Here is a 26,913-nt window from a genome sequence, read left to right as displayed (position 1 = left end):
TTTATTTTTCTGAATGCAAGTGTTTATTAGAAACTCATCCATTTCATTCATAATTGCCTTTGCTTCTGCAGGGTTATGACTCGACTTGAGAGGGCTCAGCAGTGCTTTTTCAATTAACTTCTGTGTGGCTGCCTAGAATTAACATACTGGCCTCCCACAGTAAACGGTATTACGGGCTTCTAATCTGTTCAGTAGGAAAGTTATGCTTCACATTGTTCTTCAGCACAATTGCATGTTACGTGGGCTTCAACAGAGGAAACCAGGTCTTCTGATTTTGCAGCGAGGGTAACCAGGTCAGTTGGCAAGGTTGCCCCTAGAAACAAAAGGAAAGAAGTAAAAAGTGTGAAAAGGATTAAACTTTTGCAAAACAAACGGTGCTTCTTATACCTACACTTGAAGGCTTAAGCTGGAGTCTCCCAGCCACAACTTTCGAAACAAAAAACCTCTAGCATTGCTATTTTCAAAAGGCACTGCCAATGAACTCTTGGAAGGGAAGAGAGCATTATTGTCTCCCTGCATCTCCCATGTATAGTTTCACTCACTAACGTGCTTCATATGGGGCCAGCAAATTTATTTACTGTTATAGCATCCTGAACTCAAATAGAATCAGGCTCCTTGCTGCTCCTTTCTTTGATCCCCCTAAAGGAAAGATGTTTTAAACCCTGGGGACATCCAGAAAGGTAGCAAAATGTCATTCTGCAAAATTAAAGCATGACTAGTGTAATTTTAGTGTTTAGTCCAAACCAGTAGATGTTACATTGACTTACCAGCTGAGAGACAGTGGAAGCCAGAAGACACCTGAGTTGTGGTGGTGGGTGTGCACCTCTCCTTACAGCTCAACACGGGCAGAGTAGAAATACATTGCATATCTTCTTCTCCAATCCGGATTGGTTTCTCAAGTCTCCTAGTTGAGTGTTTCAGTTTGCAGGCTGCAACAGATTAAGTATAAACCTCTTAAGACATAATTTAACAGTGATAATATCCAACAAAACAATGAACTGGGCTTCATAACCCAACAATAAAAGCAACATTTATAGACTCACCATCTTGATGCTTGTCACTTAGCAGGTACATGGATTCAAGCAATTTAATTCAAAGGTTGAAAGTTTCTATCCGTTTACGATGACTATCTCCGGGGTTAAACTGGCAACCTTGGGCAGCTGTCACCCTACCACAGTTGCCAACCTCATTTATTGTTGTTGCTGTTGTTGTTATCCTAGTGCTTTGAGCAATGTTGTGCAGCTGGTTTTAGCCGCACTTACATTTTCCACATTGTCTCTGATCTGGCATTGCTCTGGGGCATAATGGGAAATTAAAATGGCAGCTAGACCCAACTGCCTGTTGCTGGCCTCCACTGCTGCAGCCAGCTTAAGTCCACCAAAGCTTACTGATGGAGGAACGGCTAAATTCTGCATGGTCCCTTCAAACCCAGACCTAGCTACCTTAGTCATAATTAAAACAAGCTATCAGACTCTACCTACCTCCACCACATGCATCGGGGACCAGCCAGGACTGAGCAAAGCTCTCTGGATCTTTAGCTGAGTAGCCACTTGGTGTGCGTAATTTTTCTGCATTTCCGCCATATACTTCACAAAGACCACAGGTATATCCGATAGCGGGAGTAACGGTTACCTTTATGAAGAGGGGGGAACGAGGGGGGAATGAGTTGGGATTGAGTTGACAATAAGAATTAGAAGCAATTTGGCTCATTCTGCCAAAGCAAGCACTGAAAATATAATACACAGCAAAGGTGAGCATGTTTCAAATTCAAAGTCTACTAGATCTTTACAGCTATGTGCCTCAGTCCGGCACCACACAGGGTCCTACCCTCTCTGTGTTAATTCCCTGACTGCATTAGTGACACATTCAGTAGCTAGACACAAAGAATTATCACTTTAAAGTTTAAAGTTATCTTGGAGACTGGAGAGACGTAAAACTGACTTTGATGATTTCCAGCCACTGCTTATCAGAAAGGCACTGGGAACATCCCGGTTATGTTTTATTGATTCGAAGAGTAGCGGAGTCTGAGACTGTGTGCATTTTCATTATTAGCTGAAGAGGGCAATCTACTTTGATGACCTGATAGGCAAGCACAGGTTTGGTTTTGCTGTTTGCAAATCATTTTAAAACCTTGAAAGCATTAGCTGCAGAAGAAAAATACCTGAACACTACGTCCATTGTAGACCAGCTCGTGAATCCCGAACGGTGAAGAAAGTACAATTTCGTCACTTTTGCGGTCTGATTTAACAGTAAACTCTGTAAGATAAAGAAAAGAATAACTGATGAATCCATTGAGAATTGGGTAAACATATTAAATAAAACATTCTTTGGATTAAACTACTGATCCTGTTCAACTGAAAATTCCTGTTCATCAACGCCTCCATTATTTCTTTCAGTATAGTTTAAAGTGAGAGAGTATACATTATTATTCTGTTTTTATCATAGCTGCCAAGTTTTCCCTTTTCTCGCGAGGAAGCCTATTCAGCATAAGGGAAAATCCCTTTAAAAAAGGGATAACTTGGCAGCTATGGTTTTTATGCATGTTAATACAGCATCCTAGCCCTGAATTGCAGGAACAATCAACACTCATCCAGTATTTATTTCATACTGGTGTTATACCGGTGTTTTCTTTCTTTCTTTGCCTACCACCTTGAGACAACAGATGATTTAACTTGTAAAAGTACATTTACATACCTTCATGTCTGACTGGGAGACGTGCCAATGGCACTGCAGAACCATCAATTTCTACTATGTTCTTTCCATTGCGATTCTTGAGGGTAATTTCACTTGTAAAAAAAATAATAAAGTGAAAGAGAAGCAATTAATGAATTCTCTCTCAATGAGTTTCAATTACTTCCAATAAAATAGTTTATGTTACGTTTTTCTCTTATCTTAAGTACTATTATTAAAGGGACAAAATAACTGAATCAGCTACTGCGCATCCTTTAATGTTTTTTCTTTCCAGATATTAATTTCATCCAAAACCCAAACCCATCTCTACGCTCACCAGATTCATTTAAAACTAAAGTTGCATTCTGCTAGCTACTGATTCTTAGTTAGAATATCACTCCCCTTACTGTCCTGTGATTTGTCATTGTTATTTTAATTCTTCAAAAGAAAGTAAGCTTATCTGGGAAGCTAGAGAATTGTTTGTTTACAGTGTTAAGAGGAAAACACAGAGAACAGAGGGAGCAATAGATAAATGGCTTGAATAGACTGCATATATTCCAGAAGTGTTAATACTGCCCATATTAGCCACTTGGCACCTTCATGTCAACATGTGAGATTCTGCTTTGGATTCCATCACCAGCTGAAGCACATAAGGGGTGGGGTTGGTAATGACACCAGTCTTGTAAAATGCTCTCCCTTTGAGGGCCCACCCAACCCCTACACTGAATGTTTTCAGATGCCCAGTATGATTTAGTTACATGGCTGGAATAAAACAATGTATTATGTATTTGTTGTTGCTTTTTTGCTTTAATGTTGATTAGTCTTGACACAAGCTATTCTGGTTTCTTTTGGAAGAAGACTGGGGTTAAGATATTATACAACAAACAATTAAACATGCACTTTTTTCTTTTTCTTTTGGAAGTTGAAACTTTCCCTTTCACCCTGTGACTGGATTGGATTAGTGCAATGATACTGTGATTAAGTATCAACTTCCTAGACAGCATCTTAAAAAGCAGAGACATCACCTTGCCGACAAAGGTCCGTATAGTTAAAGCTATGGTTTTCCCAGTAGTGATGTATGGAAGTGAGAGCTGGACCATAAAGAAGGCTGATCGCCGAAGAATTGATGCTTTTGAATTATGGTGCTGGAGGAGACTCTTGAGAGTCCCATGGACTGCAAGAAGATCAAACCTATCCATTCTTAAGGAAATCAGCCCTGAGTGCTCCCTGGAAGGACAGATCGTGAAGCTGAGGCTCCAATACTTTGGCCACCTCATGAGAAGAGAAGAATCCTTGGAAAAGACCCTGATGTTGGGAAAGATTGAGGGCACTAGGAGAAGGGGACGACAGAGGACAAGATGGTTGGACAGTGTTCTCGAAGCTACGAACATGAGTTTGACCAAACTGCGGGAGGCAGTGCAAGACAGGAGTGCCTGGCGTGCTATGGTCCATGGGGTCACGAAGAGTCGGACACGACTAACAACAACAACAACTGTGATTAAGCTTACTTACCTGCCAGCGATAGTGATTTTGAGTAGGATGTTGTTTGCATTATTAGATTCATATTTTATCAGCACCATAAACTTCTTCTCATAGGTACAGTCTTGTAACAAAGTCATGAAGCAATCTGGAGGAAATCTTTTGTAAAGGTTTTGTCCAGTGAAGGTTGTGATCTTTTGACCTTCGACTTCGCAGACACCTGATAACAGAGAAATAAATATGAGTAAGAGAGAGAGAGAGAGAAAACCATTTTTTAAATATTATGTACATCATGGAAGCAATCAATAACCAATATATTTGCCAAGTAGATAATGAGCTTGGAGAATAACGTGGGCATTTTGTTAAGGGTTGCCATATTTAAAAAAAATCCTGAGCTTTTATTGGCCAAAGTTGTCCAGCTTTTTTGGCAGAATCGCAAAAGAAAATTGATGTTTTTTTCAGGGAAATCAGCAAAAATAACATTGCCGACACGGATTGCCGTACATTTGGATTTTCCCGGACATGTTGCTGATTTCTGCCCAGAAACCCTACATTTTGTATATAATTTTAGCAGAAAGATTTTGGTTTTTGATCATTTGAACATCACCCAGGACAAATCATGTTAAGTGATAGATTTGAATTAGCTGGCAGTGGACTGGGTTTTAAGTAAAAGAGTAAAAGGCCTCTGAAATAGGATTTAAAATTATGGAACTGTGTTGAATATGCAACAGTGTGAGGAGTCTTGGTACATTTTACCCCAGCTAAGAAATAAATACTGGGGAAACTGAATCTTGCAGCTTTCACTGTTTTGTTTTTTTCTGCATTCACAATAATCTGAGATAATTGTAAAGAAAAAATATGTAGAGGCATTCAAAGAAACTGATTCGCTTTTTTAAAAAAAGTTTTTGATGCTATGGGAATGGTTTAGCCACTGACCATTCTGACTAGCAAGTATCACTGATGGAACATCCCAGAGTTTTGAAGGTTGGCTAGAGTTGCCAATAGGCAGTGAAAAGGGAATCATGCAGTCTTCAGCATAGATAGTCACCTGGAAAGGAATAGGAAAACAAGTTAGAAATTGGCTCTGTCCTAGTGCTTTCTTTCTCTTTGTTCTTCAAGCAGGCACAAGGATGTGCTATTTTATTATTAATATGGTATTTATTAAATTGTATACCATCTCTCATCCATAGATCTCAGGTCGGATCACATGTCAAACCCTTACATTGTCCACACACAGTTCAGCAACATCATTATACATGAATGATTTCTCACTTCATCCTCAAGTATTCCTTCCTATTCGTATGATTGTTCAACTAAAATCATACTGGCCCAATAACTTGTATTGCATTGTATCTCAGAAGTTAATAGCTGATCAACTTTAAATGTACACTTTGGGGACAAATGAATATGTACAAAGTAATGGGTAGGCAACTAAGGTCCGGGGGCCGGATCTGGCTCAATCGCCTTCTAAATCCAGCCTGCGGACAATCTGGGAATCAGCATGTTTTTACATGAGTAGAATGTGTGCTTTTATTTAAAATGCATCTCTGGGTTATTTGTGGGGCATAGGAATTCGTTCATCCCCCCCCCAAAAAAAGATCTGAGGGCCCCGTACAAGGTCTGAGGGACAATGCTGAAAAAGTTTGCTGAACCCTCTACTAAGTGCACACAGGAAGATTAGTATACAAGGCTTCCTCTTTACACATGACTGTAAAATCAATTCTGGGAACAACAACCAAAGGCCATCTTACAATGCTCAAGAATTTCACTTCTAATGGCACAATATAAATGTTGCCAGCCATCCCTCTTAATCATGGTCCCAGTTCCAAAAAACCAAAAGGTCCTAAGAATGGTGGGCATGTACACCCCTGAATTTCATTCGAAATAATACTTTCACATCTGTCACATCTCAAATAATGTCATCTGCAACTCACAGAGGGTGTCCTCATGATCACGGCGTAGCTTCTAGGATCAGTTAGAACTATAACCACTGTAACCTCTTGAGAGGGGTTTCTTTGAACTTTGTATGAGTAGCCCATCATGTAAGCAGCTCCAGGAATCAGAGTAGTTATTCTTTAGGGGGGGAGAAAGGAAAATCTGTCTTAATTGGCTGTAGTAACATTAAAAGTGTGATTAGCAGTAATACTATGCACAGGGGTACATATACAGTTTGAAGAAATAAATTTAGGTGTTGTTTAAGAATAAAAACTGAGAGGTGATTAATCTTGTCCATATAAGACTGTCTTAGATGTGAAAAGAAGCTAAACAACAACTACTATAGCAGTCTCATTCAAATAGCCTTCAGGACTAACATAAAACCATCACAGATGACTCACAACAAGGCAAATTCAGGCTTCAGGGCATGTTGATAAATTTGAAGTTGATTTAGGCAGCAAGGTGGGCAGGCAGGGGTCCTGGAAATTACGAGCCTGAGGATTGTGTTTCTGATGTTCAAACGGGGTGGGGCGACGGGACTTTCCCACAGAAATCTTCCAGAAATGTAGGCTCTGGATTATGACTGACTTGGTGTACAAGGATGGTTTTATCCCAGATTGCTGCACACCACCCTAAACTAAATAAGTGTAAGGCAAGGCAGGCCAAAGAGGTGAGGGACTTTGCCAATGTACTCAGAGATAGCTGCCTGTCCTCCTGAGATGGAAACTATGGCAACTACTTGGTTGAGCTTTCCAGGGAATGTCTTCATATCAGTTGCAACTAGGAGGCTTGCTGGGACTAAATGTCTCCCATTTTTTATCGCCAGAAAGACATGAGGGGATGATAAGTAGCAATTGTCCATAGGCCTGATTTGGCTTCTGACCCGAAACTGGCAGTTTGTGAAGAAAAGCTAACAGCTTTTTGAAGGCTGTTCCTCTTCAGCAGGTATTCACATCCCACTTTCTATGCCCTGGGCCTTCAAAAAAAGGTATAATAATATTTATACCCCATCCATCTGGCTGTGTTTCCCCAGCCACTTTGGGCAGCTTCCAGCAACATGTCTGAGATGGGATTGAGATGAAAACTGGACATCTCCTTTTTGGTCACAGTAAACACACCCATATGCTTGGCTACAATACACTTAGCAGGGATGTCGTAAGTGAATCATTTGAAGATGTGCATCTACTCACTGTTGCACAAAGGTTGTCACTACCGCAGGAAGCCTTTTGTGTTTAGCCTTGAACTGAACTGCTGGCCTTTTAGCAAACCAACCCGTCTCAACTTCTGCAGCGACCTGGTAGTCTTTGCAATCCCAGCCTGCTTCTAGAGTGGTCTAAGTGGCAGAGCACAGCAGATTTTTTGTTAAAAAGCAGCACTAGCATTTGGATTGAATGATCTGTGAGAGATCGACATGCTCTGAAGAGACTCACCCTGAGCTTGTGAGGGGTGACCATTCTGCTTTCGAAGCAGACAACTGGCTTGCTTGACCGTGTGATGTTTCTTACAGTCACTTTCACCATGGAGGAGCTGTGATAAACCTCGCCAACGATTCCATATTGTCTCTTATTGCGAGCGAGGCATCTGACAGCAAAGGACGCTACTTTTTCCTGGGACCAAAAAAGAAGGAAAACAAAAGTATTCAGATTGTTGGCCTAGTCCAAGAAATTCCTCAGACCTATTAGTATCATCTACTAGACAGATGCCAGTGGCTCCAAAACCTCTAGATAGGATTACAGTGGTACATCGGGTTAAGAACTTAATCCGTTCTGGAGGTGTGTTCTTAACCTGAGGTACTACTTTAGCTAATGGGGCCTCCCGCTGCTGTCACGCCACTGCTGTGTGATTTCTGTTCTCATCCTGAAGCAAAGTTCTTAACCCGAGGTACTATTTCTGGGTTAGCGGAGTCTGTAACCTGAAGCGTCTGTAACCTGAAGCGTCTGTAACCCGAGGTACCACTGTACTGCAATATGTTAAACGTAGGGCTGCCTCTGAAGATGGTTCAGAAGCTTCATCTGGTGCTGAATTCAGTGGCCAGGTTGCTCACTGGGACAAGACAGTTTATTACACCGATCGTGGCCCAACTGCACTGGCTGCCAATTAGCTTCTGGACCCAATTCAAAATGCTGGTTCTAACCTATAAAGCCTCAAACACCTCAGGACCGCAGTACCTCAAGGACTGCCTCTCCCCATATAAACTGTCCCAGACTCTGCATTCATCATCTGAGGCCCTTCTATGTGTACCTCCTCCACATAATGTCCTTCTCTGTAGTGGCTCCCCACTTGTGGAATATTCTCCCTGAGAGGCTCGTCTGGCACCATTATTACATGCCCTTAGTCTTTCCTCTTTACCCAGGCCTTTGGCCATTAAATAATATATGGGTTTTTAAAGCTGGGGCAGGGGTGTGCATTATTATGATTATTTTATTATTATGCTGTTTATTGAGTTTTTATTATTGTGCTCCGTAAAATGTGTTCTTAATGTTGTACACTGCCCTGCAATCTTTTGATAAAGGACGGTATGTAAATCAAATAAATAAAATGTTGAGGAGAATCAATTGAGTCTCTTCTGAAACCCTTAGAAGGATGGTTAAGTTATTTCTTTGGCCCTTTCAGAAATGGCTCATTGAGGCAGCTTCATCATAACAGATTTCTCTTCTGCTCTAGCCTACTCAGTCTAGATACGAATTTATTACTGGGTGTTTTTTGCATTTTAATTTTAATCTAAGCCATATTTTATCAAGAACCACTTTGATGTCCCTACTGAGTCAAAAGGCAATGAATACATCAAAAGATAATTAAGTATATAAAAACCCAAATAAGCTATAAGTGATTAATATATTTTCCAATTTATTCCAACTATGCCCAGATTGTAAATTTCCATCAGCCTTGCCATTTTCCAAAGGGATACTGACCGAAGAGCCTTTTGTGTATTCTTCACTGCTGGAGCTAGAGGAGCTGCTGGAGCTGGAGGACGAGCTACTTTCTCTTGACTGCTAAAAAATGAAAACAGAAAGCATCCTTAAAGCAAGTCCCAGATCAAGCAGTGGTGAAGGCAGTTTTCTTTGCAGCGGGGACTGGCGGAGGGAAAGGTGGAGAGAGCAATGATAGGTGGAGACGGAGCCAAACTCATTCTAGTCCCACCCCCATGCCCCCTGCTGTGTCCTAAAAGGGTGACACTGCAACGAATAAGGGTGAAGCTGGCAATCAGTGCCCCCCTCCTGTACTGGATGCAAGTGAGGCAGTGTGGCAGGGCTCCATTCGCCACAATGGACCAGCCTCTACAGTTTCCTTGTGGGTGTTAAAGTATATAATCGTTATCTCCTGGTCTCCATCACGAAATTTTTTCGGAATATACCACCCTATGCATTTTAACAAAGACGGTGAGAGTGGGAGGGTGGGGGGGATGAGTATCATTCATGCTGAAAAAGTCACCAAGCGCTCCTTCACCCAGAAGATCACACTATCACCTCGCACCGGAAAGGGCGGGATTGCAACTGCAGTGCAATTTAAAAATACTAATCATAATGATAACGAGAAATCAGCAATCCAGCAGGCTGAGAATATCGTCATCTGGCTGTGCAAGAAAATGGCGCAGACAACTTGGGAGAAATGGTGTGATGGGAGTAGAAAGGATGGTGTTATGGATTGGGGGAAACCCCCCCCCCCCAAAAAAAACCCCTCTAGAAATGGTAGGTTTTGATTATTTGGAGTATTGTAGGGAAGATTGGAGGTCAGTGGAAAAGTCCAGGCTAATATTTCTTTCCATGCCAGGGCCTCACCTGGGAATAGAGGCATTAACATGACAAAGGGGGCTGGTGGCCCATCTGAGAGCCTGGGCTTGGGTTGCCATGGTGATGGGGTATGGGTGGCAAGAAAAGGGAGTCTTGAGCAAGGTATGCTGGGGAAAAGAAGACTGAGAAAAGACATGGCATCCCTATTGGGCAGGCTGACTGAAGGCTGGCAGGGAGAGATGCTTTGGGCTCCAGGGCTGTGTTGCTGTGGGGGAACAAGCCCCTCTTGAAAAGATGATGCTGTAAGAGCTGGACTCCCTCCATGCAGACAGGAGATGTAAATAGGTGAATAATCTTGCTACCGCTCAGCAGAAAGTAACAATATTAAAACACACACACACACAACTGTATTGCTGCTAGTACAGATGCTCTGGTGGTGGTGGTGCATTTCTGACTTCCTTCCCGCCCGCCCCCCAGCTCTGTGCAGTCTGCCTTCTATGTCACCCCATAACCAACCAACAAAATCTTACCCGCTGTTTCACTGGCAGGAAAGAATATTGAAGAAGTTTGGAATGCCTTCCCTGAGAAAAGAAGAAAGTTTAAGAGTTTTCAAGAGAATGGATTGCTTTTTTTCAATGGCACCAAGGCAGAATAACAAAATATAACATGACAGATTTAACCCCATGAACAATGTTGGTTTTTAAAATTCAACAGTGGGTGCTTCTGAATATCAACCTCTCAGAAATATTGTCAGAGAAAGTGGATATACATTGACATAATTAGCAAAATCCAAGCCTTTTCTGTTAGAATATTAGCCAGAAACAGCCAGCCCAGCTTGTTTTGCCACCCGAGGCAGAACCTGTCAGCACCTTCACCCCTTGTGACATCTCAAGAGACTTTGGCGGAGTTGGGGGTGACTTGGGAACAGTCTATATGAGACCTCTCTCCATGTGGCCCAGCCTCGGAGTATGAACAGTCGCTGCTTGGTCTGGTGCTCCAGTTGCTGCCTGGCCTGGCAAGACGTGCTAGCGCCCATGAAGCGGTGCCGCTTTCTTTCTTTTTCCTTTCAAATGTGGTGGCAATGGCTGCATTCCAACCACACTCATGCATTCGACTGAGAGCTATGACAAAAGTTACCTTTTCCCAGGAATTGTCAGAGCTTTCGCTGCTGCTGCTGCTGCTGCTGCTGCTGCTGCTCTCACTGCTGTCGCTGCTGCTGCTGCTGCTGCTGCTGCTCCTGTCGCTACTGTCGCTGCTGCTGCTGCTACTACTGTCGCTGCTGTCACTGCTGCTGGAAGAACTATCGCTGGACTTTCTCTGCGGAGAATACTTGGTTTTACGGGGATGTTTAGCTTTGCTGTCACTGCTGCTGCTGCTCTTGCTGCTGTCACTGCTGCTGCTGCTGCTGCTGCTGCTGCTGCTGCTGTCACTGCTGCTGCTGCTGCTGCTGCTGTCACTGCTATCACTGCTGCTGGAAGAACTGTCTCTGGATTTTCTCTGCGGAGAATACTTGGTTTTACGGGGATGTTTAGCTTTGCTGTCACTGCTGCTGCTGCTGCTATCACTGCTACTGCTGCTGCTGCTGCTGCTGCTATCGCTGCTGCTGCTGCCACTGCTGCTGCTGCTGTCACTGCTGCTGCTGCTGCTGCTGCTGTCACTACTGCTGCTACTGCTGCTATCACTGCTGCTGCTGCTCTTTTTGGTGGACCATTTTTTATTAGGACCGGATGGTGGATGTGCGAAACGATCCGATTTTGTGTCGTGCTCATCATCGTGGCCTTTGGCATCCTTTGTATCCTTCTGCGTTTTGTCTCCACGCTGCAGTGTGATTCAGAGGAAAGCAAAGAAACACCTCGGTCAAATATATAGACATCATGACATCATTCACTTGCTTTCCTTAACAAGACAGGGGCAAATAATAATTGCTGTTCAACTGGCTTGTTATAACGCATGCATAGCTATGTTAGTCGCTGCAGAGAAGAGGAGGTGGGCAAAACAGAGGTGCTCATTTGTTCAAAAGTGCATTTTATCTCTAGCACGTCATACCCCAGGATTCTTATGTGGACGGCTTCAACCCTTTAAAATGACACCGTCCCAACATAGCCCCCCCCCCCCCGCTATAGATTGTCCCACAGAAATATTTAGTTTGGGCAGTAGAAATGATACCTTAAGATCAAGTGTCGTTTACATACCTTTGCTGCTTCAGGAGCTCTCACATCCCTTTTCGTCCTCAGTGCTCCAGAGCCTAGTTGGATCTCCCCTTGAATCTTCTCCAAAGGAACACCTGTATAGATTAGAAAGTGTGCATAAACATTAGAAGAGGAAGGCAACCTTGTGGGTGCTTACAAACAGAATGTCTTGGTCATATGATAATACCTTGTGTATACCGAAGCTCCACTTGATGTTCTTCACACAGGTAGTGCAACCAAGAAGTCACTTTGGGCATGTCTTTTGTTTTCTTGATGGTCTTCAAACACAACTGTGACATGCACCAAGGCAGCCATATGCAAGTGGGCTTATATTTGTAGGAATCGCTTGATTGCTGAATTGAACAGAGGCTTGTCAGTATTTAGAAATATATCCCAGCACAGTAACATATGCCCAAACCAGAAATGGGCACCATACAATAATAATAAAAAAAAACCCCAACCCTGTGGTATCTGAGGGGTGTGGGTGGGTGGGTGTTTTAGGAGGGCTCTGGAAACATTATTATTATTATTATTATTATTATTATTATTATTATTATTCCTATAAGCCCATCTCATGAGTGTGGGTAGTACCTTTTATAAAATATCACCTGTGGATATAAATTATGGGAAAGAAAAGCAGAGAGAACTATTGCTTTGATCCATAATTAAATTGATTAATTAAGGAGTTAAAACTCATACAATGACTCAATATTTCTCTGTTAAGGTGACACCTCTAGCCTTTAGCTAATAATTTTACATCTTTACCATGGCACATTAACTTTTGCAAAGGCATATCTGCATTAGTTGTAAACCTAGCAGGGAGTTACCGTCATTTCACTTTTACCTGTAAATATCCACAGTGTCCAAGGAAGGATCTAATTTCACTAAATACACAAGGACCATTTCCCCCAGATTTCTAAACAATACCAACTAAATAAAAGGAAAGTTATAGAAGAAAAAGAAGACTACATATCTGAACCACAATCAGCTAAATACAAGGACAGGATATAATGGCATTTACCACAGAACACATCTGTACATGCGCTCACACACACACACACAATATTTACCTTAACGTTGCCTTTTTCTGAATTGAAATCTCCATCCAAAATATCTATTTCAGGTCTTTCTGGAAGTACTGAAGCCTTCTTCTCAGAATGTATGAATCTTGCAACAGTATGTGCCTCGTGGCTGTGTGAATATGCAATGAAAACTATTCAACATGCAAATATGAAGCCGGGCATATCGAAAAAGAACTCATTTGTGCTAGGGACACAGCAGGAGGAGAGAGGCCAGAGCTGAGAAGTAGGAGGCTGACTCTGAAGATACAGGATGCCAGGGCTCAATTCTGGATTCTTGACACTGTTAAAAAATGCTTTGGGCTGCACAACTGGGGCACATCACTGTCTGAAACCTTGAAGTGCTAGTCATAGGAAATGACACTGGGCAAGTTAAGCTTATGGCCTGACTCAATTTAGGGCAACTTCACATATTCATACTAATCCTCCCTCAAAATGGAGAATTATATCGCAAAACAGGATTTTGGGGAAGCCAATAACAGAGAATGATATAGCCTTCGTTTTGCGTCTGGCTCTTACCTAAAAATCCCCTATGGTCAAGTTGTATGTATTCTTATGAGGAAAAACCTTTATGGGCAGTAGCTAACAAGAAAAATGATAAAATAGCCACTCTACCTTGCCATTGCCAACTCAAATTGATCATCATGGGGTGGGGCGATGTCAAATTTGAAGTTCTTGTTTCTGATGTCCACTGTGGCATTCATCTTGAGTATGCCTTGAGTACGGATCTGGGCTCTCATTTCTAAACCATGTTGCATGTCATATGTGTTCACTCCCCAGAAGATCATTCCGTAGCCCTGGAGGCTAAAAGGCAATGAGAATGAGAACATTTTAGTAGGCTGGAATAATCTGTCTGTTTCATTTCTCATTTCCTTATTTTTCCAATCTAATAATGTTCATTTACTTACGCAAGTTTGCTGTCAACTTGAACGTGGACATTGGCTTCTCTGAGATCACCATGAGGTACCTCTGTCCTTGCTAGAGAGACAAAAGGAAGACAAAAATGCTCAAAAGGAAGACAAAAATGCTCAAAACGAAGACAAACATCTGTGAAGTTTCTCTTAACCATTTACTAGGGAACCAATTACATTAGTAAATATAGGGCTTTTAAAGATATTTGCTAATGATTTGGTATAACAAAGAAATAGGCCATTAATTGATGAAACATTGTAGAGAAAAACAGAGTGGTCTTCTGTTTACAACTCAGGCAGAGATGTTAGTGTACTCTGGTGCTATTAACTAAGTTGTCATGAGCATGACAGATGATGCTTTGATGCAGCAAAAGACAGACCTTTGTTGTGCTCTCATTACACCTTAGTAAATAGGAAGTAACTTCATTGAAATTAGACTGATGTGAAATGCAGTAAATCACATCCACACACCTTAGATTTAAAGCACGTTTATACCAGTTCAACAGCCATGGTTTTCCCCAAAGGATCCTGGGAACCTCACAGAGGCACAATTCCCAGAACCCTTCTGAAATGACACTTCCGATTATTCTCTGGGGGAAGCAAAGTAATTAAGCCTGCTCCCTAAAACCTGGGTCTCAAATCTGTCATGCTCTGTGATTTTCTCCAACGTATGTGATTTCAAACAAGCCATTGCGAAATTTGATTATCTCCAAACTTACCCTTTAATAAACCTTGTGCCATGATGATGCTATTGGCTCTTGCTTGGAATGGCAGACCGATAACTGTTGGCACCACGTACTGAACATCTAGCATCACAGCTTTCATAATATGTTGGTTGATGTTTTTAAGGCCTTCGATAACCTTATGCAACATGGGAAGCTGATCTTGTTTTTCCTGCTGCATGGTCTATAGGGCAAAGATGCAATAGGTTAAAAGACAAGGAGACAAAGCTAGTAAATATGTTGGGGGGGACGGACGACACAAAGTTCCATACCTTTATAAATCCCTGAATTTCATCACTGGTGATATACATCCATTCTAGGTCACATATTTTGACAGAGGCAGATAACAGAGGAATTTCACGAGGGAACTCCTTGAATCCCGGCAGCTGAAAATCAAGCCCGTGAGGGTTATTCAATATTGGGTTTATTCAAGTAAATTTAAGGAAATAAAGAGCAACAGAAATGTTTTTGCTATTTAATTCTGCAGCCCTTGGTACACTCCCATTGCAAATGCTCACAGCATGAAAGGACCACTTTCCTTGATTTCAGAATGCCCTCAGAAACAGCTAAATTTATTTAGCTGTGAGTGGGTTATCAGGTTATTCACTGCAGCTTTTGCCACGCTGTGGATCTCCATTCGAAGTGGAGAAATGTGGCACCAAATCCAGGGGTTCACTAGTGTAACCACCCTGACAAGGACCTCCTCCATCATTTCCCTATAGCGAATGCACTGAGAATCTGGAAATATGCATACTTTTGCTTCAGTGTCCTTTATCTTCTGATATGCAGGGTATTTGTCGAATTGGTGTGTGTTCCTCCAGAGGAGTTCCTTGAGGCCCTGAGTTCTCACTCTAACCTTTAATAAAAACAACAGAGGAAAAGTTTTGAGAACAGTTTACTAAAGTTCAGCATCTGTGGAGCAACATGGTATGACAGCAAAACAAACCTCTCAAGCATCCCCACCTCCCAACCCCTAGAAATGAACTGAATAAAATGTAGCACAAACCTCTACAGGATGAATAGTTGAACCTGCAAAGTTTACTTCTGATTTCCAGATTATAGTCGAAGGGAGCATTGTTTGGGGGCTTTCGATCATAAACCATTTCACAAGGAATCCCGCTCTGTGTTTGCCTGGGGTGGGAAAAGCGACAACAATGAGTCATTGCCGTGTTATTAATCCTTGTGAATGAAAATGGGATCCCTTGGCTACTACTGCTTGGAAAGATTTTCCCTGGCAGAAGCTTGCGACCATCCATGGTTTTTTCGCTCGTGAGATTCAACAGGGTGTTACTGCTGCCAACACAACAGAATATTTGAAATTTCGGTTTCAAATATTTGGTTTATTTCTACTTTTAGTTAAGTATTTTTATTTATTTGCTTGAATTTTTTTGGGGGGGGGGACCTGCCACCCCCTGCTACGCCCATGTCCAACATAGTATGTTAAAGGGTCTTTAAAATCATTGAGCCCTTTGGAATAGATGCTTTCAGTTCCAAAGTGCTAAGGAGCGGGTTGTGATATCCAAAAGATGGTGGCTCGTTTGGATAAAAGCCAGGAAATGAACAGTTGTCTGCTACTTACTGCTGAAGCCGCTGACAAATAAAACCTTGCTCTGATGGAGGGGTCTGGGGTTCAGAAGTTTAAGAGCCATACTGCATGCAGAAGACCTAAATAAAACAGGTTTGAAATTAGCAGCAGCTAACAGCAAAAGCCTCTGCATGCATGCATGTTTGTTTGTTTGTTTGCTTGCTTGCTTGCTTGCTTGCTTGTTTTCTTGTTTGCTTAATGCATTCATATTCTGCCCTTTGCGCAACAAATCCCAAGGTGGTCTTCAATGAGAATTTTGATGGTTAAAATACTACGAAAACACATATAAAAATGAAAGCACTTCCCAAATTTGGCAGAACAAACAGCTCGATTACTGTGAATTGGATCCAGATTAAGTTATGCTTAGAGCAAACCTGCTGCAATAAATCTTACTAACTTGAGTCCCACTGAAATGTTACCAGTTTAGCAGTAGGACCAGAACCAACTATAATGAATAGCAGCAACAGATTTATTGCATGAAGGGTGATTTGATTGTATATTGACTTACAGGCTGTAGTACAGCGGGATTCTGACATTTGACCAAGCTTTCATGTGAGAGTACGCAAAATTGACCAATTGCAAATTGTTCTCTTTGAGCAATACATTGGCAATAGCTGTCACTGTTGGGATGCCAGGGTTGGTTTCGAAGAGGCCAATGCAAGCCATCATTCGGACGGTCACATTATATGAAGGGTCTGCAAAGATCTGGAGGAGAATGCCTTGCACCTGCAGAAAGAGAAACACACCATGTGGGGGATCAACTAATAGTATTTACTTGGCAGCCGTTGAGCGCATTGAAGGGATGAATCACATGCTCAGATTTAAATGGATCTGCCTTGGGGATCAACTCACAGACAAGAAAACAATGTATGGGAGAGTTTTCAATAGCTTTAAGAAAGGGGTTGCTGCTGCTGTTTTAAAAAGATCGGATGTGACTGTGTAAGTTTTCAGTCCATTGACAGCAGTAAATCCCAGCCACTTCATAATGCCAAATACTTTGCAATCAATATATTGAGGTGAAGTTCCTTTGCTCTCTTTACCTTTGTAGGTTCCTGTTTGCCAATTCGCGCCATAGTCTGAACAGCAATTGCTTGAAGGTATTCTGAAAATCTGTTGGAATCAATCACGTTTTTCACTAGCCTCAGGCTGGCTGGCTGAGCTGCATTGCCAATGGCTTTCAGAGCCAGAATAATTTTGTTTTCATTGTTCTCCCTGGTTGCCTCAGTTAGGAAGTCGTGCAGAGGCTGCAGACAAATGAGATGAACACTTTTTAATTCCATTCAGAACTCCATTAATGTTGTACATGTCACTATCCTCGCTCAATGAGGAAAAGATGAAGAGTGAGATTGAGAGGGGCCATAGATTACTGGGACCGCCTATAAGTGTCTCTATGGTTTCAGAATATGTTAAGTGCTGGTTGCAAAAGTATAGGAACATGGCACTGATGGCACTGAAAAGACTTTAGGGGCCTAACAGTCCATTCACACAAAGAAAACTCCAAAAACAGGCAAGAACTATTTGTTGACAAGCTAACCCAAGATCCCAAATGTTTCACAAGCACACAACTGGCCTTCTTGAAAGGCACAGGGCGAAATTGACTCAAGGAAAACTATACATATTTGTGTAGGAAGCTAATCAAGTCCCTGTGTGGAGCAGGTTCGTTTTGGTTATGGTAGGATTTCAAAATTAATAGTTTAAGGTGTGTAATTCTCTCTTCTCTCTGGGAAAGGCATTCTTCTTTTTCTGGGGGGCGGGGAATAACTTGGAACAAGGACCATATACCTCAAGCAATTTGTTGTGGCAGGAGCGAGACTGAACACATTGTTTATAGACGGTGGTACCATATCCCAGGTAGAAAATCTTCAGAAGCCAAAATGATCTGGTATTCTTTATTTTGGGGAGCATTTTCTGTGGGTGAGAGAAAGAAAGATTTCCAATGAACCGGAAGCTTCTTGTTACTTTATGATAATTTTTCTCCTGTAGATTTTATAGCTAATGTGATTTCCTATGTAACACCTTTTTCATTCTGATACACTCAATTATAATTTAACATGTACTTACGGTTAACACATCAGCAATTTCTTCAGCTTTATCTACGTTAGGCTTCGCAGAGTGTAAGGCTAGGGACATTATCCAGTACAATTCCAATTCGTGCAGTTCATCTTTGACAACTTTTTCTTTGATGAATGTCAGTGATTCTATAGTGCCAACAGAGGCGACTCCAATCAGGAAGGCATTCCTGCAGTGAGCATAAAAAGAACATTCTGAAATTTCCATTCTTCACTACAGAGCAAACACTGACTGGTTCAGACCCTTGTGGACAACAGGATCTAGAATCAATCTAGATTGAAAGAAGCATGCGGATGATGAGCATGAATGATTCAGGATAGGCAGGGCCGCCCCTACGTGCAGGCTAGGTGGCGCAGGGCACCACGGCGCCGGCCCCCCGCTGGCCAGCCAGTCTGCCACGCAGCTGTGCCCACGGCAACCGCACTGTGCCTGCCCGCCCGCCGCGCAGCAGCGCCTGTGGCAGCCGCGCTGCGCCCGCCCACCGTGCTGGGAAACGGGGCGAGGGGGCACGCTGGAGGGATCCATCGCACCACGGCGCCAGGGGCGCTTAAGATGGCCCTGAGGATAGGGGAGGCGGGGAACCTACATTTTGGTGCTAGTGTGTTTGCAGCCTATGATGTTGCTGTGTCTTATGCGCTAGTCAGCCAACATACCTGGCGTTAGGTTTGTTCGAAAACTTATTGTAGAGAAGGTGCAAATTTTCCAGATTCAGATAACGGAGCAGCTGGCTAAGCTGTAAGTACTTGTGGGCATTGTCTTCACGGATGTCTTGTGGCATGCGGTCAAGCTGAACCAATAGCTCTTCAATCTGTCGTAGTAACAAGAAGGAAACAGTAACTAGAATATATTCACTGTGATGGAGAAAAGCACACTGCTCTCTTATCGGCTTTATGAACAGTAGAACAATTCCATATGCCAACACATTCCCTACCTGTTGCTTAACATCTCCGGTTCTGATAAGCATTTGGGGAAGAACCTCTGGGAACTCGTAACGAATGTCTATACTCCGAAGCTGAAGCTGCGGCATTTGGACATGATCATTTGTCACCTCAGTCAGCGTGAGCCTTTGCCTGGAAGGGAAGATAAAACCACAGGTACCATTCAGGGGTAAGTGATGTGTGCTGTTGCTCATCCATTCAATTTCTAGAACGGCCCAGGGAAAATTAGGAGGAAGACAACTGGAAGATTTAGGGAAGCTGATAGAAATGTAGCCAAGACTGAGTCAGAATTGTATCTCTAGTGGATGATGGGGGAATATTTGATTGGATTGTTTCTGCTTGCAGGCCTGACTTCCATTCCATGTGCTCATGCAATAAACTTCTGTTGTTAATTTACACTCTATGCAATGCCTCATTTACTCCTGAATGGAAGTCTGATGTATTAAAATCTGTGGGGATACTGAAATCAAGCGAATGTAGACCACACAAATGACACCTGTCCCCATGGAACGGCAAGCATTTGATTTCACAAAATCTTTTTTGGTTTTCCCCTCTGCCATTTGTAGTTTGCAAAATACTCAACAGCCTTAATGTGTCTCTTTCCTCCAAATGAATGGCAGGAAACGCATCGTGCTATGATAATCGTTTCACCAGCTTGCCAGATGGAATTACGTATCTCTCCCTCTCCTCTCCTCTCCTCTCCTCTCCTCTCCTCTCCTCTCCTCTCCTCTCCTCTCCTCTCCTCTCCTCTCCTCTCCTGCTCAATGTTCTGGGGATTCTCCTGATACAGGAGGGCATGGGGAGGGCATGAGGTGGGGAACAGAGGTAGGGAAAACCCCTTTGCCTAGGTGGAAATCCTTACATGGGGCTTCTGCTGTCAGGACTCATTAGGTTAATTCTGCCCATTATCTCCAGGCCCAGGACTTTAAAAACTAATATTTCATTGGTGTAAAGCAGTTAAGTGGTCATGAACAGCCTTTACCTAGAGACAGATAACAGCAGCTATTATTTGGGAGGATTGTCTTTATTTTTTTTATTTTGCAATGCTGCAAATGCTTTTGGTAGCAATCCAGTTGCTCCTCTTGCACAGCCTAGCTGGAACCATGGCTCACTTGCTGACTTTTTAAAAAGTTATTCTTTAAGCTGTTGCTACTTACGTAGCTTTCATAACTCCGGCACCCTCAGCTCCACTGAATGGAGAAAGCTGGTAAACTTGTTCGGCATCGACTTGCATGATCTGAGCGTTAGCTCCAGCGGGATTGTATTTCAGTTTGAAGGTGAAAGCTTCAGTCCCTTGAATCATCCTGTTTTGCTATATAACAGAAGCAAACGCCTCTAGTTAGCACGGCTTTCAGGCGGACGTTACCCTCGCTTGTAAGCAAATCACGTTCCAACATTCTTACCAGCAGGTAGTTGGGGTTACGGTGGATGAAGAACGTTCCAATGCTGCGCTCCACTTTGTTCCTGCAGTTGTTTGAATCTTTGGTCCTAGAAACGAGGACTGTGCTGCTCCTCCTGTCATCTCGGATGACATATCTTGTGTGGCACTCACCTCCAATTCCATCCTGCAAGTATAGATATAATGTCACTCTGTAGAATGGTACATGATAAACTCCAGGGATTTTTATTGTTTTTATTTTTTTAAATGAGAGGAAGAAGGCATGCAAAGGAATTTGTGGAGTGTGTCCCAGGAAACTGGAATTAATGTTAGGCATGTACAATTTCCACAGCAGAGTGTTTCGTAGAATCATAGAATTGTAGGGTTTGAAGGGACTCCTTTGGTCCAACCCCCTGCAATGCAGGAATCTCAGCTAAAGCATCCATGACAGATAATGAACCATGAATGGCAGGATGCACATCCATGATAGCATTCATTTAGTGGCTTCATAAGGGGCAGAGATCCAGGGCTCCACTCAATGGAATGATCAGCAAGGTTGGCTTACCACATTATGAAATAAGTGAATTAATACACTTCAATACACTTTACCATCTAAATAGACCCACCCCCCTGGTTAGACTATTAAGTCTCCAAGCATAATATTACCTAACTGCACCATTTATCTCATTTATTCTGTTTTAAAACACTACATGTTATTTATTTATATTTTAGACAGCCAGAGAGAAGTAAGCCTTGCAGTTATTTGAATAAGCCCCAAACACTGCCATTGGCCTGTGGATTTCATGGTGAGGGAAACCCAAACTGTGGGAGTCAAATACTACCATCTGAAATCCCTGGGAACTTGCTGAAACTCAGTTCCGGCACCTCTCAGGTGGGCGCCATTGCCATCACAAGAGAACAAAGGAGGCGTTCGTGGTGAGTTCTGGCACCTCTTTTTGTAGAAAAATAGCACTGTCCAGGAAACCTCAATTGCAAATTCAATTACTCAATGAGAAAGTATCTAACTGAATAGCATTTCTAATTATCTAGGTGGAAATGGGAAATTTGGTGGCTTGGAGTGAGATGGGAAAGGAGTGGTGTCATACAGTTTGCTTCCTGAGATGAACAAAATGTTGCCTCCCTCCTCGAACAACATATAGGTGCTGATCAGGTTGGCTTGTTTCAGCACTGGTGACAGGAGGACGAGTGTCCACCTGAGGCCTGCAGGCTAACTTAAGGGGCAGAGGGCAGGCCATGTGATCCACACAGCTCCACCCTCCAAGGCCTTGCTACTGCTCCCCACCCGCAGCAACTGCTGCCTAAGGCAGCTGCCTCACTCTGCCAAATGGTAGGGCCAGACAGAAAAGCAGAAAGCCATATTAAATGTACATGGAGGAAACGAACCTCTTGTAGCTCATACTCTTTCTGGTTTTTTATTGACATGGAAAATCCGTTCAGGAAGCCTCTGACAAGATTCACACAAGGCAGAGGTGGGTCTCTTGGCACACGGATGTTCTGAACCTTGCCATTGACGTAGCCAAAGAGGAAAGAATATTTGGTGCAAGCAATAAGTGATTCAGGTTGCCTGGGGGGTGCAGAAAATGGAGGCTCTCCCGGAAAGATTCCGACAGCATCTTCAACTTTCAGAGATGCAATCTGAGGACAAAGATGAGAGAGTAAACAGATTGCTTTTCATTTTGTTTCTGAAATGAAGAACAACGTCTCAATCTAGCTGAAGCGAAGCCCCTGTAAATCCAACTGACTTCAGCAGGAGAGATAAACAGTGCCCTCTAATACACGTCTACTCAAGGTGGTCTACATGGCTGTTCTCCTCACAACAACCCTGTGAGGTAGATTAGGCTAAGGGACTGTGGCTGATCTGAGCTCACCCCATGAGCATCATGGCTAAGTGGGGATTTGAACTCTGGTCCCCTGTGGTCTAAACCGCAGAGCCTAGGGCTTGCCAATCAGAAGGTCGGCGGTTCGAATCCCCACGACGGAGTGAGGTCCCGTTGCTCGGTCCCAGCTCCTGCCAACCTAGCAGTTCGAAAGCACGTCAAAGTGCAAGGAGATAAATAGGTACTACTCCAGTGGGAAGGTAAACGGCCTTTCCCTGCACTGCTCTGGTTTCGCCAGAAGTGGTTTAGTCATGCTGGCCACATGACCCGGGAAAACTGTCTGTGGACAAAACGCTGGCTCCCTCAGCCAGTAAAGCGAAATGAGCACCGCAACCCCAGAGTCACCACAACTGGACTTAATGGTCAGGGGTCCCTTTAGCTTTCACCCCTAACTCCTAGTCTAACACTTGAGCTACTGCACCATGCTGGTGTTGTGATCTACATAAAGCACTAACCTAATCCCCCCTTCTTTCCTTGTAATTAAACTCGCTTCCCAGTGTATTGTTATATAATGTAATACAGTAGAGATAAATCAAACATGTGCATAGGAACTCTTTTATGAACTATAGCCCCAGAAACAATGTTCTGTGAAAAAAACAGTTGTGTTGTCAAAGAGTGAAATGAAAGCCAACTTAGCTTTCCCCTTTGCAACCCATGGGTGATTTTAGTCCTGTGTGAACATTTAGTCAGTATGATTTGCTGCCCTTTCATGACACCCCAATACAGCTGCCTCTATCTCTTCTGCCCAATACTAAGGCTGGTCTAGTTGTCTTCGTTTCACCTTTGCTCATTCTTCTGCTCCCTGCCTTCTCTGGGCCACCACAATAGAAATTTGAGGAAATCCAAGTTTGAAAATAAAAATAAAAATGCTGTTGTTGGTAAATTGCTGCTTCACTTTTTCATATTTAATCTTTAACTTAAGGTTAATTTAAAACTCAGCATACATTTACTTTAAGGTTCATCAAGAACATCACCTACCCTCTCCCCTGCCACCAATTCTGTTTCGGATACACATTTGATTTTAGGATTCCGTGATGGGTGAGGAGCACTGGAGTTTACAGTGAAAGCTAGATGGCACCTCCTTGCTTGCCATCTAGAAGGGATGCTCTGTAGTCTGGCGTTAAAGGGACTGAATAATGATGACGCTTACCTTGAGAATATTCTCATCCCCTCCGTAGATATCTATCCCTCCAGTCAGCCTCACAACAGATCTTCCCATCTCATATCCTTGCACTGTGGTGACAACGTCGGCAACATACTTGTAGTGGTAGCGTTTTCCATGCTCAAAGTGTGGCTCTACAAAAAATAATAAGAGAGAGAGCAATTTGCACCTGCTATATTTCATATATGCATACCCAGTAGTGTGTCAAGATTTAATCAGCTTAATCTATGTTGTGATGAACTTAAAACTTTAGCGGATTAATTGCAGGGTATGTTTCGCTCGCAGGGCTGCAATTTTATAGTTTTGCCCTTCAATAGGAAACAGGCAAGAAAACCTTTCTTTTAAGCATGAGTGCTGCTTTCGCTTACTACCGTTGCTTTATACATCCTTCAGCATCTTGAAAATGTGTCCAATCTTGAGCTTTGGGTGAGATGCGGATGCATTTAAATATCATTAAATGATTAATCTAAAATATTCAGCGTATTGATAGGACTTGAACATTCAAAGCGCTTTAGGTCATTTACTTTGTGATCTCTACAACAACCCTGCAAGGTAGGTCAGTATTATTATGCCCATACTGCAGATAGATGTCATGACTGAGGAGCAAATAGGGTAGTGTGCCTAAGGACACACTGGGAATTTTCAGATTTGTAACTCAGCTGCACAGTGCAGTCCTAAGGCTATCTACTCAGAAATACGGTACGTAAATTCTCTTGAGTGCAATGGAGCTTACTTCCATTGGTAGGTGTGTGTATAATAGCAGGGGTGTTGCTGGGCTTCAACGCCCATCAATGGTCAACAAGCAAGATAATGGGCCTGTGGTCTAAGAAGATCTGTAGGGCCACCGTTTCCCCACCTATGGTGTATAGGATTGAAGCCTTTGGCAATATACCACACCAGCTCAACTAATTCCCCCCTCGGGTAGTCAACTGCCCTAAAAGTCATGTTAATCGGTGTTATGACATGTTATAGACTTACTGATTTCGGCAGTCTCAGTCCCTGGGAAAAGAAATTGGATAGGTTACAAATTGTGTATAACGGTAGGCCATAACCATTTCACTGTGAAATATACAAGTGGGTCCTGCAACAAAATGTTTTTGGTGTATCCTCATGTTCTAATAGGAGTGTGCCTGTCTAGGATTCTCGTCAGCCAGCCATGCCCTTCTTTGGATGACTCCGTGTCATTCCCTCTCTAGTTTAACCCACCCCCACCTCAAATGGCAGTCAACATTCCATAGCTACTGAGCATGCTCAAGCCTCATGGGGCTGCTTTAAGGCGTTTGTTTGTTTGTTTGTTTGTTTTAAAGAATTCATACTTCTGGAAACCTCAGGGGTTCACCAAACACACTTAATACCACCCTGTTGTTTCTCTGTTTCCTATTCTGTCACCACACTGGCTGCATTAATTGATTATCGGTTAAAGAATTTCATGAATTAAAAACATTTCGTATTATGAATCAACAGTATGGAGCACTTTACAGTGTTCAAAGCAGTTCGCATAAATGATCTTGCTGCAATCCTTACGACAACTATCTAAGGCTGGCCTGCACGATTGTCCCTATATTCCAGATGGAGACACACCCGAGTGGTTTTTATTGGGGGGGGGGAGGGATTAAACTGGAGATTTTCAGTTGGTTTAAATTCCTCTCAGACTTACCAGGTTCTTGCGTCTGGCCCTCTGAGGGAAAGAAATTGGATAGGTTAATGTGAGTACAACTGCACAAACATACAAGCACAAGAAGAGTCTGCTGGGTTAGGGCATTGTCCCATCTAGTCCAGCATCCTGTTCTCACAGTAGCCAACTAAATTCATGTGGGAAACTTGCAAGCAGGACCAGAGCGCAATAGCAGCACTCTCCCCTCCTGTGATTTCCAGCAACTGGTGTTCAAATTGTGGAGGCAGAGCATAGCCCTTATGGCCTAGCAGTTGCTAATAACCCTCTCTTCCACGAAAGTGTTTCAGCTCCATTTCTTTTGGCACCTACCATCTGAGTTTGCTATCAGAGTGGCTTAGCTAAAGTGTATGCTGGAAAATGCATTCATTACTGGGAAAGCTTTCCCGCTGCCCAAATCTATATCCACAAAGATTCAGTTGCACCCATTGTGTTTCATAAATGTATTGCCACTAGAACCGCATGCAACAATCGGATTAATTGCTTAGTGATGATCACACTAAAACTTCACTTGATTAATAAGGAGAGAAGTTTTAATTAGCAGAGCTGTGATTTATGTATCTGTGAGCCTCTTTGGGCTTTGGTATAACACTGCAATAGGAAACGAAATTTCCTTTGAACAGTGAGTTGTTGCTTCTGCTTATTACTGTAATTCGTAAATTACTTCATACTTCCTTCAGTATCTTTAAAAGGTACTCATATTGAGCTTTGGGTGAGATGTAATTGCATTTTAAAATGATTAATGAATGAATTAATAATGCTTAGAATTTAGACAGCCCTCTATAATTTTCAAGTGCTTCTCATAATTTAATTCTTGTAATTCTTACAACAAGCCTGCAAGGTAGGTCATAATTATTGTTCCCCATATTTCAGAGCTCATGCTCAGAAAGTTTTAAGCATCTTGGGTCACTTAGCAATACTTAAACAAGGAACTTCCAGATTTTGCAGTTCAGACACTACACTACACCAACTCAATTCTCTTCCCACCCTACCCTTAGTAGTTGACTATCATAAATGCAACTTCAACAAAGGCACGATGGTGATTTTAAAATAAGGTTAGATTACTGATGAACTTACTGGATGGAATCTTCTGGCTCGCTAGAAGAGAGAAATTGAATAAGTCACAATGTGAGTACTGACAGCAGAAAATAACCTTCTTCCTCTTTTTTTGCTAAACTCTACAGAGTTCTGCAAAAGGATAATAGTAAAAGCAATTGCCGACTTACCCACAAGGGCGAACAGGAGGGCTAGGACAATTCCCCTCATGGTGAAGGCGAATGATAGCACTCAGCCACAGTGGGGATTTTATAGGGAGATCAGCAGCATCACGTGATCCATACTGATCCAAATTTTGCTGAGGGTGCAGATGTTTATCTCTCTCAGCAAACTTTTCTTTTGGCAATCATTTTAGGCATCACTTTAGGTGAGAGAGACATTGACCTGGTCATTATAACCTAACATATGATGCAATTTTTTACCTACTGACAAATACCG

The 26,913-nt window shown here is 42.6% G+C and overlaps 1 protein-coding gene across 1 annotated transcript; it reads right to left on the bottom strand.

Moving 5' to 3' along the window:
* On the bottom strand, nucleotides 1-26,523 carry LOC132592482 (vitellogenin-2-like). Its single transcript, XM_088673865.1, has 36 exons — nucleotides 26,497-26,523; nucleotides 25,405-25,425; nucleotides 24,726-24,746; nucleotides 23,736-23,881; nucleotides 22,092-22,343; nucleotides 20,713-20,874; nucleotides 20,467-20,621; nucleotides 19,303-19,441; nucleotides 19,025-19,179; nucleotides 18,363-18,540; nucleotides 18,084-18,209; nucleotides 17,342-17,545; nucleotides 16,810-17,027; nucleotides 16,296-16,381; nucleotides 15,723-15,847; nucleotides 15,471-15,572; nucleotides 14,989-15,102; nucleotides 14,714-14,900; nucleotides 13,992-14,061; nucleotides 13,699-13,887; nucleotides 13,075-13,195; nucleotides 12,192-12,357; nucleotides 12,008-12,099; nucleotides 10,953-11,633; nucleotides 10,346-10,396; nucleotides 8,997-9,077; nucleotides 7,515-7,691; nucleotides 7,275-7,417; nucleotides 6,084-6,222; nucleotides 5,086-5,197; nucleotides 4,183-4,369; nucleotides 2,695-2,786; nucleotides 2,162-2,256; nucleotides 1,482-1,632; nucleotides 768-929; nucleotides 1-313 (listed from the first exon to the last, which is right to left on the bottom strand). The coding sequence occupies exons 4-36, from the start codon at nucleotides 23,802-23,804 to the stop codon at nucleotides 201-203; spliced, it is 5,094 nt and encodes a 1,697-aa protein (XP_088529991.1). The 5' UTR covers nucleotides 23,805-23,881; nucleotides 24,726-24,746; nucleotides 25,405-25,425; nucleotides 26,497-26,523; the 3' UTR covers nucleotides 1-200.
* Between the last annotated feature and the right edge of the window lie 390 nt (nucleotides 26,524-26,913).

The sequence above is a fragment of the Zootoca vivipara genome, chromosome 7, assembly GCF_965207765.1.
Source record: "Zootoca vivipara chromosome 7, rZooViv2.hap1.1, whole genome shotgun sequence".
NCBI classification, from domain to species: domain Eukaryota; kingdom Metazoa; phylum Chordata; class Lepidosauria; order Squamata; family Lacertidae; genus Zootoca; species Zootoca vivipara.
Note: the sequence above shows the minus strand (reverse complement) of the source record. Positions and strands in the feature narration are given on the sequence as shown.